This window comes from Xyrauchen texanus, chromosome 30 (assembly GCF_025860055.1).
Source record: "Xyrauchen texanus isolate HMW12.3.18 chromosome 30, RBS_HiC_50CHRs, whole genome shotgun sequence".
NCBI lineage: Eukaryota > Metazoa > Chordata > Actinopteri > Cypriniformes > Catostomidae > Xyrauchen > Xyrauchen texanus.
The window spans coordinates 335,001-352,500 of NC_068305.1; the positions used below are offsets into that span (position 1 = coordinate 335,001).

The window sequence follows — 17,500 nt, forward strand, 5'->3', positions numbered from 1 at the left end:
TAGCCGGCCTAGCGGACCTGAGAGCAATCCTAAGAAAACAACTGTTAACCTTATGGAGGGTAGAGTTCCACAGAAGGAGGTGGAAGGAGAGAGCCAGGAAGAGGGCAGCATTCTTGGCCAACCCATTTAAGTTGACCAAGCAGCTCCTTGGCCAAAAGAGGGCTGGCCGCCTCACCTGCTCCAAGGATGCCATAAACAACCACCTCAAGGCCACCTATAGTGACTCCATCAGAGAACAAATGCTGGGTCCATGCAATGCGCTGATAACACCACCAGAGCCTTCATTAGACTTCGACCTGAAGGAGCCCCGCCTAAGGGAAGTGGAGGAAGTGGTGAGGAGAGCAAGATCGAGCTCAGCCCCAGGCCCAAGTGGAGTGCCCTACAAGGTGCACAAGAACTGCCCAAAGCTATTACATCGTCTTTGGAGGGCTCTGAAGGTGATCTGGAGGAGAGGGAAGATCGCCCAGCCATGGAGGTATGCGGAGGGAGTGTGCATACCAAAAGAGAAGTCTGAGAACATCGACCAGTTCCGGGTCATCTCCTTGCTCAGTGTGGAGAGCAAAATCTTCTTCAGCATCGTGGCCAAGAGGCTGTCCAACTTCCTGTTGAGCAATAAGTACATCGACACGTCTGTGCAAAAGGGAGGAATACCAGGAGTTCCTGGTTGTCTGGAACACACGGGCGTGGTAACCCAGCTTATCAGGGAAGCAAGAGAAGGCAGAGGGGACCTGGCTGTACTGTGGCTGGACCTCACCAACGCCTATGGCTCAATACCTCACAAGCTGGTGGAGGTTGCACTGGAGAAACACCATGTACCGCAGAAGGTGAAAGATCTCATCCTGGACTATTACAGTAAGTTCAGCTTGAGAGTCTCCACTGGCTAGTTAACATCTGACTGGTTACAGACAAATTCCGTTTCAGACTGGGAGAACACCAGATCCCGTCAGTTACTGAGAGACCAGTGAAGAGCCTTGGGAAGGTCTTCAACTGCAGCCTGAATGACAGAGACTCCATCAAGGCAACCGGTGCTGACCTAGAGGGATGGCTGAGAACAGTGGATAAGTCTGGGCTCCCTGGAAGATTCAAGGCAGGGGTCTACCAGCATGGAATCATCCCAAGAATCCTCTGGCCTCTGCTTATCTATGAGGTCCCCATGACAGTGGTGGAAGGTTTTGAGCAGAAGGTGAGCAGCTATCTACGCAGATGGCTGGGCCTGCCGCGTAGCCTGAGTAACATCGGGCTATATGGGAACACGAACAAGCTCAGGCTCCCTTTTAGCTCAGTCAGGGAGGAGTTCATCGTTGCATGGACACGAGAACACATGCAGTACTCTGGATCCAGAGATACCAAAGTGTCCGGCGCAGGGATTGTTGTGAGGACAGGGAGGAAGTGGAGGGCAGCCGAGGCAGTCCAGCAGGCAGAGGCACGGCTGAAGCACAAGGCCATCCTTGGAACAGTGAGCTAAGGCAGAGTCGGACTCGGAGTCTAACAGCGACCCGATATGACTCTGCTAGTGGAAAGGAGAGGCAGAAGCTGGTACAGGAGGAGGTGCGAGCTTCACTCGAGGAAGAGCGAACCAGCAGAGCAGTGGCCATGCGGCAGCAAGGCGCCTGGATGAAGTGGGAGCAGGCGATGGAGCGGAGCGTCACCTGGAAGGAAATCTGGAAGTGGAACCGTCAGAGAATCAAGTTCTTGATTCAGGGGGTCTATGACGTCCTCCCAAGTCCATCCAACCTGTGCACATGGGGCAAAATAGAAACACCTGCATGCCCTCTTTGTTCCAAAATAGGAACATTAGAACACATCCTGAGCAGCTGCTCCAAGGCGCTGGGTGAGGGCCGGTATCGATGGAGGCACGACTAGGTCCATCAGAGTCTCTAGTTTGAGAAATAGACGCCTCACATGTCCTTCGCCGACAGCTTCATTGAATTCTACCCGCTCAACACCAGTTTCATGTACAACAGTAATTGAAGACTCAGGAGGTCTTATGGGAAGAACTGCAAAGAAAAAGCCACTTTTGAAACAGAAAAACAAAAAGGAATGGTTCGAGTGGGCAAAGAAACACAGACATTGGACAACAGATAATTGGAAAAGTGTGTTATGGATCTTAACCCCATTGAGCTTTTGTAGGATCAGCTAGACTGTAAGGTGCGTGAGTAGTGCCAGATAAGACAGACACATCTATGGCAAGTGCTACAGGAAGTGTGGGGTGAAATGTCACCTGAGTATCTGGACAAACTGACAGCTAGAATAACAAGATCTGCAAAGCTGTCATTGCTGCATGTGGAGGATTTTTTGATGAGAAATCTTTGAAGTAGTTTAAGAAGTTCTGAAAATTCTTTTCAAATTGTAATAGTAATTTTTCATGTTATTAATTTCCTGACTATACATTGTGATCAGTTGAATGCCACTTTGGTGAATTTCTTTCATAAGAGCAAAATCTGTACATTATTCCAAACTTTTTGCTGCCAGTGTGCATTACACTGCTGCCACACAATCGGCTAATTATATAATGGAATGAATAAGTAGGTGTACAGGTGTGAGTGTGTGAGGGTGTGAGTGTGTGAGTGTGTGTGTGTGTGTGTGTGTGTGTGTGTGTGTGTGTGTGTGTGTGTGTGTGTGTGTGTGTGTGTGTGTGTGTGTGTGTATATATATTTACACTACCCTTCAAAAGTTTAGGGTCACATGAAAAATATAATTGTGCCAACGTTTACATTTATTTCATTACAAAACTAAAATTTTATAAAGAATAAATAATAAAAAAAAAAAAACGTTTTTGAAATTTGCGACCTTGACCATATAATTAAGAAAAGCAGCCAATAAGTGCCCAACATAGATGGGAACTCCTTAAATACCCTTAAAAAGCATCCCAGGGTGAAACCTCAAGAAGTTGCTTGAGAAAATGTCAAGAGTACATGTCTGAAAATCTAGGCAAAGGTAACTATTTTGAAGATGCTAAAATATAACATAGTTTTGATTTATTTTGGATTTTTTTAATCACAATATAATTCCCATAGTTCCATTTATGTTATTCCATAGTTTTGATGACTTTACTATTATTCTAAAATGTGAAGAAAATAAATAAATTATAAAAATAAAGAATGAGTAAGTGACCATAAACCTTTGAATGGCAGTATACTTCTATATATATATATATATATATATATATATATATATATATATATATATATATATATATATATATATATATACAACTGTGCAGAAGTTTTAGGCTCATGATTCACTGAAAGCGTTTGTCTTAAGATGGTTATTTATATCTTCAGCTTTAGTGTGTCAATAGGAAATATCAATTTTAGACTCCCAAACATTACTAGCAAATAGAATACAATAGAAGAACAGGGAGCCCTGCAACAGATGTCAGGGCCCCCACAGAGACCCCCACTGAACATCGAGTCAGTCTGAGATTACATAAAGCTGTTTTAAAGGCAAAGGTGTTCAATCCGAATATTAATGTCGATTTGTTTTTGTGTGTGTACTGGTCTTTGTATGACGTTAATTGATAAATTAAACATGTTTTTGTTTTTGAAGAAATCCTCACTATGCAACATTTTTCATAAATATTTTCATGGGACATTTTGTAATTGACATTGTAAATATTTCTCTTGCAGGAGGTCATAGGTCAGAAGAATATGGTAAGTGTCCTTATTTATTTTTCTCTCTCTCTCTCTTCCCATATTCTGAATTAAGTGGGTCAATATTACTATTGTTCATACGTAACATTTGAACTAAATATCTTCAGTATGTGACTTATCATACAGCACTGTGCATCAACATTACCTCACAAGGCCATTTCTGGAGTCTCCACTCTTTCCATTGTTTTCCGTTTGAACTTTAAGTCGTCTTCGATTGAGTTATCTTGTGTGCTTTTGTTGAATGTTTTTGAGGATGAGGGCATGTGAAGCAACCTTCCCATGTTAGCATGTAATTTGTGAGCTTCTACCAAGTGAAAGACCCATTTGTGGCAAAAATACTGTAGAGTTTGAGTGGCGGCCTTTGCAACATTAGATATGGGAAGTGTTCTCCTCTCTTTAAAAGCTGATAAGTCTATTTGCTTTCTAAACTATGCACAATGATATTGTTAGTTGTGTATTATTATTTGCATTTAGCATATTTTTTCCCTGTGGTTTGCATCCCATATCTGAACTCTCTTGATTTATTTCTTCACTGTTCAAAAACATTATAAGAAGTTAATCATCGTTCATGCCTTTGACTTTATTTTAATCTGGTTTCTGGCATGAAAAAAACGAAACAATGGAGCTGTCATGTGGTTCAATCACAAACAAACAAATACTTCACTTGCACTTTTCTGTGAATACATGTTCTACAGCTCTCTCATGTCTGTCTTAAATGTCTCTTTCTCTAGACGTGTGCGGCTAACTACACATTTATCCCGTACATGGTGACTCCTCAGAATAAGGTGTACTGCTGTGAGAGCAGTTTGATGAAGGGTTTGAGTGAACTCATGCAGCCCAGCTTTGAAGCTCTGCTGGGTCCCATCTGTATGCCACTGCTGGACAGACTCACTCAGCTGCTCACCGGCTGCAAGGTCAACACCTGGTGAGACAACACCTGAGAGAACCTGTATCTCCTTCTCATTGTACTCTCACAATTAAAGGAGAAAGATTCTGTCATTGTGTGCTGCAAAAAGAAACGTTGAAGTGTCTTTATGCAGCTTTTTTTCTGTACAGCAACAGTTCATTAAAGAACACCATAAAATCATAAATGGGTAATTCCTACAATTTGGTGACATTTCAGCTTTGAAACATAAGTATCTTTATGGTTCATCATTAAAGGGATCTCATCATTTACTCACCCTCATGCCATCCCAGATTCTTCTGCAGAACACAACGAAGAGTTTTAGAAGATTTTATTCTCAGCTCTGTCGCTCCTCACAATGCAAGTAAATGGTGACCAGAACTCAGAAGGTCCAAAAAGCACATAAAGGCAGCATAAAAGTAATCCATAAGACTCCAGTGGTTAAATCCATGTGTAACAGGGTTATGTGAGCAAGGAGGAGCCGGGAACCAGCTGAACAGTCAAAGTAATATTTTATTGAAAACTTCAACAAAAAACTCACACATAAACACATACACACATGGCAGCTGCATGTGCCATCTCTCTCCCAAATTGCTGCATCCGGCTCGGCCTTATCCCTCTCTTCGGCTGATTAGCCTGATTGGGGCCCAGCCCCCCCTCCTCCACATTATACTACTCCCTCCTTTGCCTCAGGCCAGACATGCCGTCGCCTGGTCCTCGACCACTCCTCCACCCTCTGGCGGATGACAGCTGCTCCTCCCTGGGCGGACCGGAGCGAGTCCTCTGACCGCTGGTGGATGGAAGGTCCCTCCGCGTTCTGGCAGTGACTCCTCCGCTCCAGGCGGCCGGCAGCAAGCCCTTCAATCCCCTGGCGGATGGCTGCGTCTGCTCCTTTCGGTGGACGGTAGTGGTGAGGTCTCCACGACAGCGCATCCCTCTTCCCTCCTGGGTTTCAGCACCAATGTAACAGAGTTATTTTTGGGGAAGGAGGAAGCAGGAACCTGCTGAACAGTCAAAGTAATATTTTAATGAATACTTTACTAGAATACTAGCACTCGCAGGGCCCCCCTTCAAGCCTTTGGACTTTGATTTGCTCATCTCCATTAAGACCGCACTACTGAGGCCTGGGTAGCTCAGCAATTATTGACGCTGACTATCACACCTGGAGTCGCAATTTCAAATCTAGGGTGTGCTGAGTGACTCCAGTCAGGCTTCCTAAGCAACCAATTTGCTCGGTTGCTAGGGAGGGTAGAGTCACATGGGGTAACCTCCTCGTGGTCACTATAATGTGGTTCTCGCTATCGGTGGGGCGTGTGGTGAGTTGTGCGTGGAAGCCTCCACACGCGCTAGGTCTCTGTGGTAATGTGCTCAACAAGCTATATGATAAGATGTGTGGATTGATGGTCTCAGATGCGGGGGCGACTGTGATTCGTCCTCCACCACTCGTAGGCGAGTCACTATGCCACCACGAGGACATAGAGCGCATTGGGAATTGGGCGTTCCACATTGGGGAGAAAAAAAAAGAAAAAAGTTTACACTACTGCTGGCTCTGGCCTCAGTAAAACAGGTCAGTGACTTATATGCTACTTCAAAAAACACAAACATAAACACACACATGGCAGCTGCGTGTGGCACTCTCTCTCCTGAACTGCTGTATCCGCGTGGATTACTTTTATGATGCCTTTTTGAAGATTTAAAGTTCTGGTCACCATTCACTTGTATTGTATGGATCTACAGATCTGAAATATTCTTCTAAAAATCTTCATTTGTGTTCTGCAGAAGAAAGAAAGTCACACATCTGAGATGGCATGAGGGGGAGTAAATGATGAGAGAATTTTCATTTTTGGCTGAATTATCCCTGTAATGATTTTTATAAGTCCTAACGGTCAAGCTAAATGACTTAATAAATTCACATATCCATCTGGTTAAATTGTCAGGGGGGAAAATAGCAGGGTGGACAATCAGTAGGTAAAGTGAGCCGTCTGTGAGGGATAAATAGCAAAAATATTAGTACATTTATATAGATGATTTTATTTTTGTTCAAATAAATATATTGTTTAAAATGATATTCATTTTCGCTAGATCTTTCCATAACAGAGTGAACATGTTATGATTTACCATTCATGACTGACATCACAAAATAAAGCAAAACATAAATGAAACAAGATTAACACACAAATAACTATGTCATTTCATAAGATAAAGTATATCTTCAATGAACGGTCACAGTTTCATAACAGCATGGACAATAAGTGAAGGGTCAGAGAATGTGATACTAATGGCTTGTATGAAAAAATTTTTTTGCTTATTTTTGTCAAAAAATGATTGATGTACAGCTCTGGAAATATGAGGAAATTACACTACTTCAATAATTGAAAATGTTTTCAATTATTTAACATGTGAAATTTGGGCCAGTGTGTAAATTATTGATAGTCTTTATTATTTGGACCTAGCGGATTACATTATAAATAGCACACCGTGTAGTGGGGAATTAAGAGCAACTGAATTGTAGGAATGACCCAAGTGTAGACCAAAATTTAATCGTAATTCATTGATATTCATGAAACAGAAAATATAATTACTCGGACAAGAATAAATGATGACATTTAATCCAGTGAATTAAGTCATTTGAAAAGGAAAGCACTTCATCACAGTAGACAGATTTTCATGATAGACTTTTTTGTTTTTTTTGTGTGTTTTCATGCCATTGTGTCATAATCGTTATTGGAAAATGGTCTTTTCTCTGTGTGTTGTGTTTGTTTAGCCAGTACTTCCATGAAACCGCTCTGAACGAGATTCGTAATGCACGGGATCTTTACACGGGAGCAGAGCTGGCAGCGGAGCTTAGACGCATCCAACAACGACTCGACAATGTTGAGTGTCTGTCTGCCGATGTGGTCATAAACCTCCTCCTGTCATACAGAGATATTCAGGTGAATAATCATACAACCACTGAGCAGTTCATCAAGTAAGAGCATTTGATTGATGGCAGAAAATCATGTTTGTGCACTTCAGGAGGTCAAAATACATATTATATGAGTTGGGTTTTATGTATTTAATATTTCTTTATGTGATTTTCAGTTGTTTCAACTCTGTTTTAAAATGTCTAAATACAATTTACAACCCTGATTTGTGTGATTTCACTGTTTTCTAGCTAGAAACACTCAGAAAACATATGAATTAAATCCAATGCTGAAGATTTCTAATAAAATAAAAGTATGTCAGAATGGGTGATGGGGTTGCATGCAAAATTTGGGACAAGTTAATAATTGTCCTTTTTTTTTTTTCCATGTTTGATGTTTAAAACTCGCTACTTGTAATTTAATAGAACACTAATATCTTCTGTTGGTGGAAAGTGCCTCCGATTTATTTGACACAGTAATGCGTGATTGTTTTGGTTAGGGTGTTTTGAGCTGAATTCTCAGTGTGGTAACATGGTAGATGGTACATGCCATTTACAGTTTAAGAAATAGTGTTGTTCTCACTATTCCAGCATATATTTCCTCTGAAGATGTGTTGTTGAGGTGCACATCTTGAGTCTGACAGTGTTTTAAAGGTTTGAAGAGCTCGGTGCCTCCCTCAGCACAACTCTTCTGTGTGCTAGCTGCCTCATCTTTACATTGACAGAGCTGCTATTTAATGGAGGCAAACTATTTCATAAATCCACAATTGTTCTTAATCGACAAGCAGCTTTTGGATGTTGGAGTTCAGTTCACTTAAGTGAATTTGTGTTCTCAAAGAAAAGAAACTGGTCCCAGTACTGTTGGGACTTTTAGTCCCTGTCCTGTTAAACATTATGTAATTATAAATACTGGGGCAATTAATCAATTCAACTTTTTAGTGAATTAAATAGATGGTCTGCCGATAACTTAATCAAATTAATCTCATGTCAGTCTTTGCTGAGTAATGTCATCAAGTAAAGATGATAAATGGTATATATATAATATTTTAAATAATTATAAATATAACAGAACATATCAGAATAACAGAATATAGTAATTCAGATCATTCAAATGCTTGACATTATTGTGGTTGGCAAGTCATACATTGATTAAATATTATAAAACATAGCTCACTGGTTTACAGTGACTAAAGTTAAAAGTAGTTTAAAACATGTCAAACGACCCCTTCATTCTGCTGCACCATGCAGCTGTTTAACTCTGACACACCTGGGCAATCGTAATTTAGTTTTTCATGATCATTCTCCATCTTCTTTCTGAGCCTTACAATTAAACAAGCTGTTTTTGCTACTGTACCTTTAAATGAATAGTTCAGTAGTCTTAATTTAGCTACCCACATGTTTTTCCTCACCCTCGTGTTTGGATGAAAGAACACCACGTTCAACTCAACCTAGCAAAGACATAGCTTCTTGTTGTTCCAGTGAGCCCAGTTCATCATAACTTTATAATTCAAAAAGACTATTCAACAATTACAAAATCAAGGACAGCCAGAAATCTTGGTGTTGTGTTTGACAATCAGTTGAACTTCATGGACCACGACGCAAAAACAGCCCGATCATGCAGATTTGCTCTGTTGTTTAAGACAGTCAAACCTCTGCAATTGATCCAGAATGTGGTGGCACGATTGGTCTTCAGAAAGCCCAAGAGAGCACACGTCATGCATCTCTTCATCTACTGCACTGGTGGCTATCGGTTTCTCGCATCATGTTCAAGGCATTGACGCTCACTTCCAGAGCAACCACTGGCTCTGCACCCCCAATCTAAACTTGCTACTTTAATATGCCCTCAAGAAGCTTTCGATCAGCAGGTGAGCAGCATTCGTGGTGCCATCTCACAGAGGCACAAAATAACTTTCACCGTTGACTTTCTCTTCAACTCTTCCTCGCAGGTGGAATGACCTGCCAAACTCCACCCGAGTAGCCGATTCTCTAGCCTCTGTTCACCTTCAAGAAACATCTTAAGACGTATCGCTTTCACAAGCACCCAATCTTTCTAATGCAATAACGGTCTTCTTTCTTCATCTTAAAAAAATACAACAATTCTCAATCCATTCTTTTACCACTGACTCTCGCTTTCCCCTCTTCTATCAAAAAAGATCTCATTTCATTAAATGCATCCACGAGACACCGCAGAGTAAGTGTAATATTTGATATAATGAGACTGAAAGGGCTGCGATGCCCACACGCCACCAGTCTCCGCATACCTGGAAGCGCCCGACCTCAAAACTATTCTGCCGTGTTGTGAGGACCCACTTTGATGAGCATCTGTGGGTTAAACATTTCTGAATGACAAGGGCTATGTTCAAAGAATTGTGTGCCAAGGTCTTATCTTTTATTGGGCCAGTCACATAAAGCTATCACACGCTCATAACACATGCAGAAATCATCAAATTGATGAGCATTTTACCTAATGCCAAACTCTAGAAAATCCAATTTTATGTGAATTTATTCACATATCCTGCGTTGCCATTCTGGATTTCTTATGTGCAATTTCAAAACGCGCATAAAAATGTGGATGGAAACTCAACTATTGATGGCAGAAAGCCTGACACCTCATCTATCACCAGCTATATGCATTGGCGATTGTTCCCCCAAAAGAAGAGATCTTGGCATATTTTCCTGCTGGAGACCAGCTGTGCTGAGGTGAGTGATCATCCAACATGAAGCGACTGTTGCTTGCAGAAGCGAGGTGTAGTGTGTAACGTGATGTGTGTCCCTGAAAACGATGGAGGTTTGTGAACGATGTGAGACAGCTGTGCAGGCTTATAAAGAAGAGGCTCTATTGTGATTGGATGAGATGCCTGACGCTTCCATTACTTGTTTATTTCTTAGGATGAATCACTTCTGTTGTATTCCTCATTAGTAATTCACTTTGAATAAAAGCATCTGCTAAATGAATACATGTAAAAATGTTCCAAACCTGTATTCACAAAGAACACAAAAGATGTTTGAAAGGAATATTTTACACTAAAATGATATTTCATCATGACTCTGTCATTTGCTGACCATCAAACTTGAATGACTTTAGATATTTAAGTCAATGGGGTTTAAAACATTCAAGCACCAAAAGGCATCATAAAGTTAATCCATATGACTCCTAGTTTAATTTAAAGTGAAACAATCGGTTTTGGGTGAGAACAACAATATGTAGGTCCTTTTATTTCAAATAAATCTTGACATCTGCAGTGTCCATGTCAAGTTTCAAAGAGAGGTTTGTTCATACTTTCTTGTTTTAAAGCAGGAGAATAGTTTTATTTGTGTAGTATATTGAGCTGAACGTTTTGAATTTCTTTACTTAATAAAACTCTAATGAATTATTTCTGTTGCTGTTTTTACTGAAACCCTGTGCAGCTGTTTGTCATTCTATATTAAGAGTAAGTCATGAATATTTAGTGCTTTTATTAAGCAGTTTTACATTTTACATGTGACAATCATATATCTGAATTGCATGTGTATTTGTTTTGTTATTTACTAAATGTTTAAAGTAAAATGTATTAAATGCACTCTTCACACGTCTACATTCAGAGATTTTCTCTTGTATATCTTCTTGTCATATAGATATGAGGCTGATATAGTAAGTCAATGTTTTCAGCATTGTCAGCACTTTACATTCTCAATCACTTTGTTTTTACAAACGTGAGTAAAAGGTCGAGTTTGTCAAGGAGAACTTTCATGTTTCTTGAAAGTTTCAAATAGTTATAAAAGCAGAAATGTTTGGCAAAAGAAAAAAAGAAATACACCGGCTTAAGAACGGTGTCGAGTTTGGTGTCTGTAGCTTGAAAGCTCTAGGATAGTCCCAAAAAATACAATCAAATTGTTTAGCCGTTTATAATATATTATAATGTCTGTGATATGTAAATTGTGTTTGTTTGTTTTATTTGTGGGTCTGTAGGATTATGAGTCCATTGTGAATTTAGTTGAAACACTGGAAAATTTGCCGACCTTTGACCCTGTGGCGCATCCTCATATAAAGTTCCACTACGCCTTTGCCCTCAACAGGTGAGACGGACATCTTACACTTTGTCCTAAGCAGATTTCCAGGCACAACGTGGCGTCCAGTGCCATGTCATTTGTCTGACCACACTGAACTCTGGGTTAAAACTGCTCTGTGATGCAACAATCAGGACATTGATGTTTCATTTACAGTTATTTGGAGCAGGGTTTTGGACCAATGAGTTTTCAGTGTATCCGTGGCTACCAAGTACAGCAGAATAGAAACCAAACAACAATCAAAATGTCCTGATGCTTTCGCTTTTACAGCAGGTTAGGACGTAAACTCGTGGCACTTTTTAGCCCTTGTCACGTCACACCTGGTTTGGACACAGTGTAATAAATGAGTTCAAGTGAATGAGGTTTAAGGTATCACTTTAAGGAATAGTTCATCCAAAAATAAACTGTCTCATCATTTCCTCACCCTCATGTCATCCCAGATGTGTGTGACTTTCTTTCTTCTGCAGAACACAAATGAAGATTTTTAGAAGAATATTTCAGCTCTGTAGGTCCATACAATGCTTAAGATTATATAAAGTCATCATAAAAGTAATCCATAAGACTCCAGTGGTTTAATCCATGTCTTCAGAAGTGATAAGATAGATGTGTGTGAGAAAATCTTCATTTGTGTTCTGCAGAAGAAAGAAAGTCAGACACATCTGGGATGACATGAGGGGGAGGAAATGATTTTCATTTTTAGATGAACTTTAACAATCTTTTAATCTAATGCTTCTCTCATAGCTTCAAGTAATAAATCCTAGATCTTTTGATTTCTTTTGAATAAAATCCATTTAATAAAAACATTGATGGTGAAGTGTGTAGAATGTGTGCCACTTGTTCCTCCAAAGGGAATTATTATTGACTGTTCTTCACAGGACTGAATATTGATACAGATATCCTGATTCAATTCATTTTCCGATTCACAAGATCTCAATTCTATTTTATTCCATTTTTTATTTTATTATAATGTCCATTTTGTTTACACTAAATTCCCTCTTAGTTAATTCCGTTAATTATACAGGGGATCTTTTAACAGGGTACATTACGACAATATTAATATTGACCATGTTGTTCATCATTTTGGTCACATTTTTTATATTTACATTTTTTTACAGTTATGTATTCCAGCAATGACCTTATGTCACTGAGCCAATGTTGCTTTGTCAGATTGGTTGGGACGCTCAAACAAACAGAGGAATGTTTTGATAGTTTTGAGTGTGCCAGTTAATCTGGGATAGGAGAACATATTTTATCCTAAAAAAAATACACACTTTAACTTCAAGTTGTGCATTCATGTTTTTGGTGTGCTGTTGCAGGAGAAATCTCCCCGGAGACCGGCAGAAAGCTCTGGACATCATGTTGCCATTGGTGAACTCAGATGAGCTGGTGGCATCTGATATTTATTGTCTGGTGGGCCGAATCTATAAGGACATGTTCCTGGACTCTCATTTCACCGACACAGACAGCAGAGATCAGGGCACACACTGGTGAGAACAGCTCATATTTCACCAAAGAAACTAAAGTCAATATATTTAGCATAATTAAATGAAGCCTACAGTATCTTCAGGACTATTAGTCACTGGAACACAGACTTTTGCCTGTTTTAAAGAAAAGGAGGGACAAGTCAAAATCAGTTTTTTTGGTAATCAACATTATTCCACAAATACAATATTTTGTTCACTATATTACTGTAAAAACATATAATTCAATTATTTAATTTAAAGCAGAAGAACAAATACTTTCACGATTGAAGCATAAGCACTTTCCAGTTTGATACAGTGACCCAAATGTGTTCTGACACTGAAGTCAGACTTAACATGTCTCAATGTCATGGCAATAGAAACTACAATATCAAACAAGTGTCATGTGCAAACAAATGCCCAATGACCTTTAATGAACTGGGGTTCTGGTCATTTTTAAGGGATGTATGAGGTCAGATCCCGCGGAGGTTCCACTAACGTTTGACAACCACAAAGTGTCACGATACTTTTGTCTTCATTTTCAACATATTTCTATTGTTTTATCATTTGAAATCTATGAAGTTCTTTTGTGAAATGTTGAAGTGTGTCTGTGCCGTTTCTCTGCAGGTTCAGGAAAGGTTTTGAATCGGAGCCCACGCTGCACTCGGGAATAAATTATGCTGTGCTATTATTGGCTGCAGGGCAACAGTTTGATTCCTCCTTTGAGCTGCGTAAAGTAGGTGCGTTTGATGTTTGGACACAGTCCGCTTCAGCCTCGTCCAGTCAACCACCCCTCCAAATATGGGGGGGGGCAAAATGTGATAAAGCTAAGTGTATATGCTGCTGCATCATAATAATGATACCATAATCATCATCAATATCAGAGCAGTTCACAAGCTTTAATCATTTGAGCCAGACAAGCATTTTGTGAATTGCTTTACTGTCAAAGTTACTTTCCGATACCAAAGGTTAGAACTGATGAAATACTAAAGGAACAGTTCACCCAAAAATAAACATTCTCTCATCATTTGCTCATCCTCATGTCATCCCAGATGTGTGACTTTCTTCTGCAGAACACAAATGAAGATTTTTAGAAGAATATTTCAGTTCTGTAGGTCCATACAATGCAAGTCAACAGTCCAAAACTTTGAAGCTTACAAAATGCACATAAATGCAGCTTAAAAGTAATCCAAAAGACTCCAGTGATTTAATCCATGTCTTTAGAAGTAATATGATAGGTGTGGGTGAGAAAAGGTCATTTTTTATTATAAATCTTCACTTTCAAACAACCCTCCTAAGTGCTCTTCTCTCCTAAGAGTTCTTCTTCTTTTATTTTTGGTGATTCTCATTTTTCCCTACTGGGCAGGGAGTAGAATTTAAAGTAAAAGAGGACTTAAATAAATGTATCTGTTTTTCCTCCCACAACTATCATATCACTTCATATTGCTTCTATATATTAACAGAACTGAGATAACCTTCATTTGTGTTCTGCAGGAGAAACCGGGTCACACACATCTGACATGAGGGTCAATAAATTATGAGAGAATTTTCATTTTTGGGTGAAATATCCCTTTAATATTAAGTGGAATTAAATTATTGCATTAAGATTATGAATCTTTTTTTTTCTTAAAATAATGTGCAATGATGAATCATTCACAAGATCAGGAACATGTATTTAGAAAGGAAATGAGATGTCGACTTTAAAGCCATTTCCTTCCTTCAGATATCTTCAAATGTGTGTGTTGTGTAGGTGTGAAGTTAAGCAGTCTGTTGGGGAAGAAGGGCGGTCTGGATAAACTGCAGAGTTATTGGGATGTGGGCTTCTTTCTTGGTGCAAGTATTCTCGCCTGTGACAACACACGAGTCATCCAGGCCTCTGAAAAACTCTTCAAAATGAACGCTCCCATCTGGTATGTGCACACGTTCGCCTTTTACACACATCAATCAGGGGAACATGCAAGAATTAAACCCAAAAATCTCATTGGCAAAAGAATAATTTTATGAACAATATACACAGAAATATGTTCCGACTGTGTTTCATGACCACTGGTTCACACTTGTCACGTGATGATTGCAATGTTGCAAGTTTCAACAACACAACTGCAAATGAGATTTAATGGCTACAGCGTGGGAAAGATTATCAGTTATCAGTTCAGATTGGAAGGGTTGAAGATGTCCCATAAACCTGCATTGAAAAGTGGCCACACATATCCAGAAACCAGAATATAATAGAGACTTATGTTAATGTTACAGTCTTATTCCAAAATTGATTAAATTTATTATTTTCTTCAAAATTCTACAAACAATACCCCATAATGACAACCTGAAAGAAGTTTGCTTGAAATCTTTGCAAATTTATAAAAATAAAAAAAAATCACATGTACATAAGTATTCACACCCTTTGCCATGACACTCAAAATTGAGCTCAGGTGCTTCCTGTTTCCACTGATCATCCTTGAGATGTTTCTACAACTTGGTTGGAGTCCACCTGTGGTAAATTCAGTTGATTGGACGTGATTTGGAAAGGCCCACACCTTTCTATATAAGGTCCCACAGTTAACAGTGAATGTCAGAGCACAAACCAAACCATGAAATTGTCTGTAGACCTCCAAGACAGGATTGTATTGAGGCACTGATCTGGGGAAGGGTACAGAAACATTTCTGCAGCATTGAAGGTCCCAATGAGTACAGTGGCCTCCATCATCTGTAAATGGACGAAGTTTGGAACCACCAGGACTCTTCCTAGAGCTGGCCGCCTGGCCAAACTGAGCAATCAGGGGAGAAGGGCCTTAGTCAGGGAGATGACCAAGAACCCGATGGTCACTCTGACAGAGCTCAAGCGCATCTCTGTGGAGAGAGGAGAACCTTCCAGAAGAACAACCATCTCTGCAGTACTCCACCAATCAGGCCTGTATGGTAGAGTGGCCAGACGGAAGCCACTCCTCAGTAAAAGGCACATGAAACCCCGCCTGGAGTTTGCAAAAAGGCACCTGAAGGACTCTCAGTCCATGAGAAACAAAATTCTCTGGTCTGATGAAACAAAGATTGAACTCTTTGGCCTGAATGGCAAGCGTCATGTCTGGAGGAAACCAGGCACCGCTCATCACCTGGCCAATACCATCCCTACACTGAAGCATGGTGGTGGCAGCATCATGCTGTTGGGATTTTTTTCAGCGGCAGGAACTGGGAGACTAGTCAGGATCGAGGGAAAGATGAATGCAGCAATGTACAGAGACATCCTTGATGAAAACCTGCTCCAGAGTGCTCTGGACCTCAGACTGGGGCGAAGGTTCATCTTCCAACAGGACAATGACCCTAAGCACACAACCAATATAACAATGGATTGGCTATGGGACAACTCTGTGAATGTCCTTGAGTGGCCCAGCCAGAGTCCAGACTTGAACCCGATTGAACATCTCTGGAGAGATCTGAAAATGGCTGTGCACCGATGCTCCCCATCCAACCTGATGGAGCTTGAGATGTCCTGCAGAGAAGAATGGGAGAAACTGCCCAAAAACAGGTGTGCCAACTTGTAGCATCATACACAAAAAGACTTGAGGCTGTAATTGATGCCAAAGATGCTTCAACAAAGTTTTGAGCAAAGGGTGTGAATACTTATGTACATGTGATTTGTTTGTTTTTTTAATTTTTGATAAATTTGCAAAGATTTCAAACTAACTTCTTTTACATTGTCATTATGGGGTATTGTTTGTAGAATTTTTAGGAAAATAATTAATTTAATCAATTTTGTAACAAGACTGTAACATAACAAAATGAGCTGTGAATACTTTGCAGATGCACTGTATAATGTATAATGCCATTAGGGCTGCAACTAATGATTATTTTGATAATCGGATAAAAAAATTATTTTATTTCCTGTTTTTTTTTTTTAACTGAAATGATTTACTGAATTCATCACCCTGAATCATGAAAAGTGAAGTTAGTACATATGAAAAACATTTCCTCTACTTATCAAAAAGTGCTCATCATTAAAGAGTCAAATGATCCATCAGGGATGAGTGGGACAAAACATCAGCCAGCAGGAAACAATGGTGACACCAGAATAGAAATATGATTAATTCTGCTCTGCTGAAATAATTCATAATTATGGAATATTCTTGTACACTGTCACTGATCACATACATTTTAAGTTTTTTTAATTAATATTATAGGTTGTAAAATAGTATTGTCACTGATTACTAAACTATTCTTTTCAAAAATGTGTGTGTTTATCCTGTAAAATAATGTTTGCAATGGTATACATTTACTTGTGGAATCAGACATTACATTTGGCACAATCAGGACAATCAAATATCAGGACCGTTTGCATTATTATACATTATATTCAGCATTATATAGTACAATCATCTGTAAACGCAGTGCAGATTCACTGTCTCATCCCGATGGGAAAACAAACAATTTGCAAAATACAAGGAACTTGTGATTTTAAATTCATAACATGTATACATTATAAAACAGAAAATAGCTGTAAATTGTGTCACGTGCTGGAGAGAAACAACTCTCTCACAACTAA

At 39.6% G+C, this 17,500-nt stretch overlaps 1 protein-coding gene across 2 annotated transcripts in view; it reads left to right on the forward strand.

The window, feature by feature from the left end:
• Nucleotides 1-17,500, forward strand: part of LOC127624110 (mitogen-activated protein kinase kinase kinase 5-like) — an 89,959-nt gene that overhangs the window by 25,257 nt on the left and 47,202 nt on the right. For both annotated transcript variants that reach the window (XR_007968117.1, XM_052098776.1), the window contains exons 3-9: nucleotides 3,630-3,653; nucleotides 4,385-4,578; nucleotides 7,322-7,490; nucleotides 11,409-11,515; nucleotides 12,823-12,993; nucleotides 13,594-13,706; nucleotides 14,717-14,876. Coding sequence is in view for 1 of the 2 variants with exons in the window: in XM_052098776.1 (XP_051954736.1) it covers nucleotides 3,630-3,653; nucleotides 4,385-4,578; nucleotides 7,322-7,490; nucleotides 11,409-11,515; nucleotides 12,823-12,993; nucleotides 13,594-13,706; nucleotides 14,717-14,876 (938 nt within the window). In the remaining variant the exon portion in view is untranslated. The remainder of the gene's footprint in view (nucleotides 1-3,629; nucleotides 3,654-4,384; nucleotides 4,579-7,321; nucleotides 7,491-11,408; nucleotides 11,516-12,822; nucleotides 12,994-13,593; nucleotides 13,707-14,716; nucleotides 14,877-17,500) is intronic.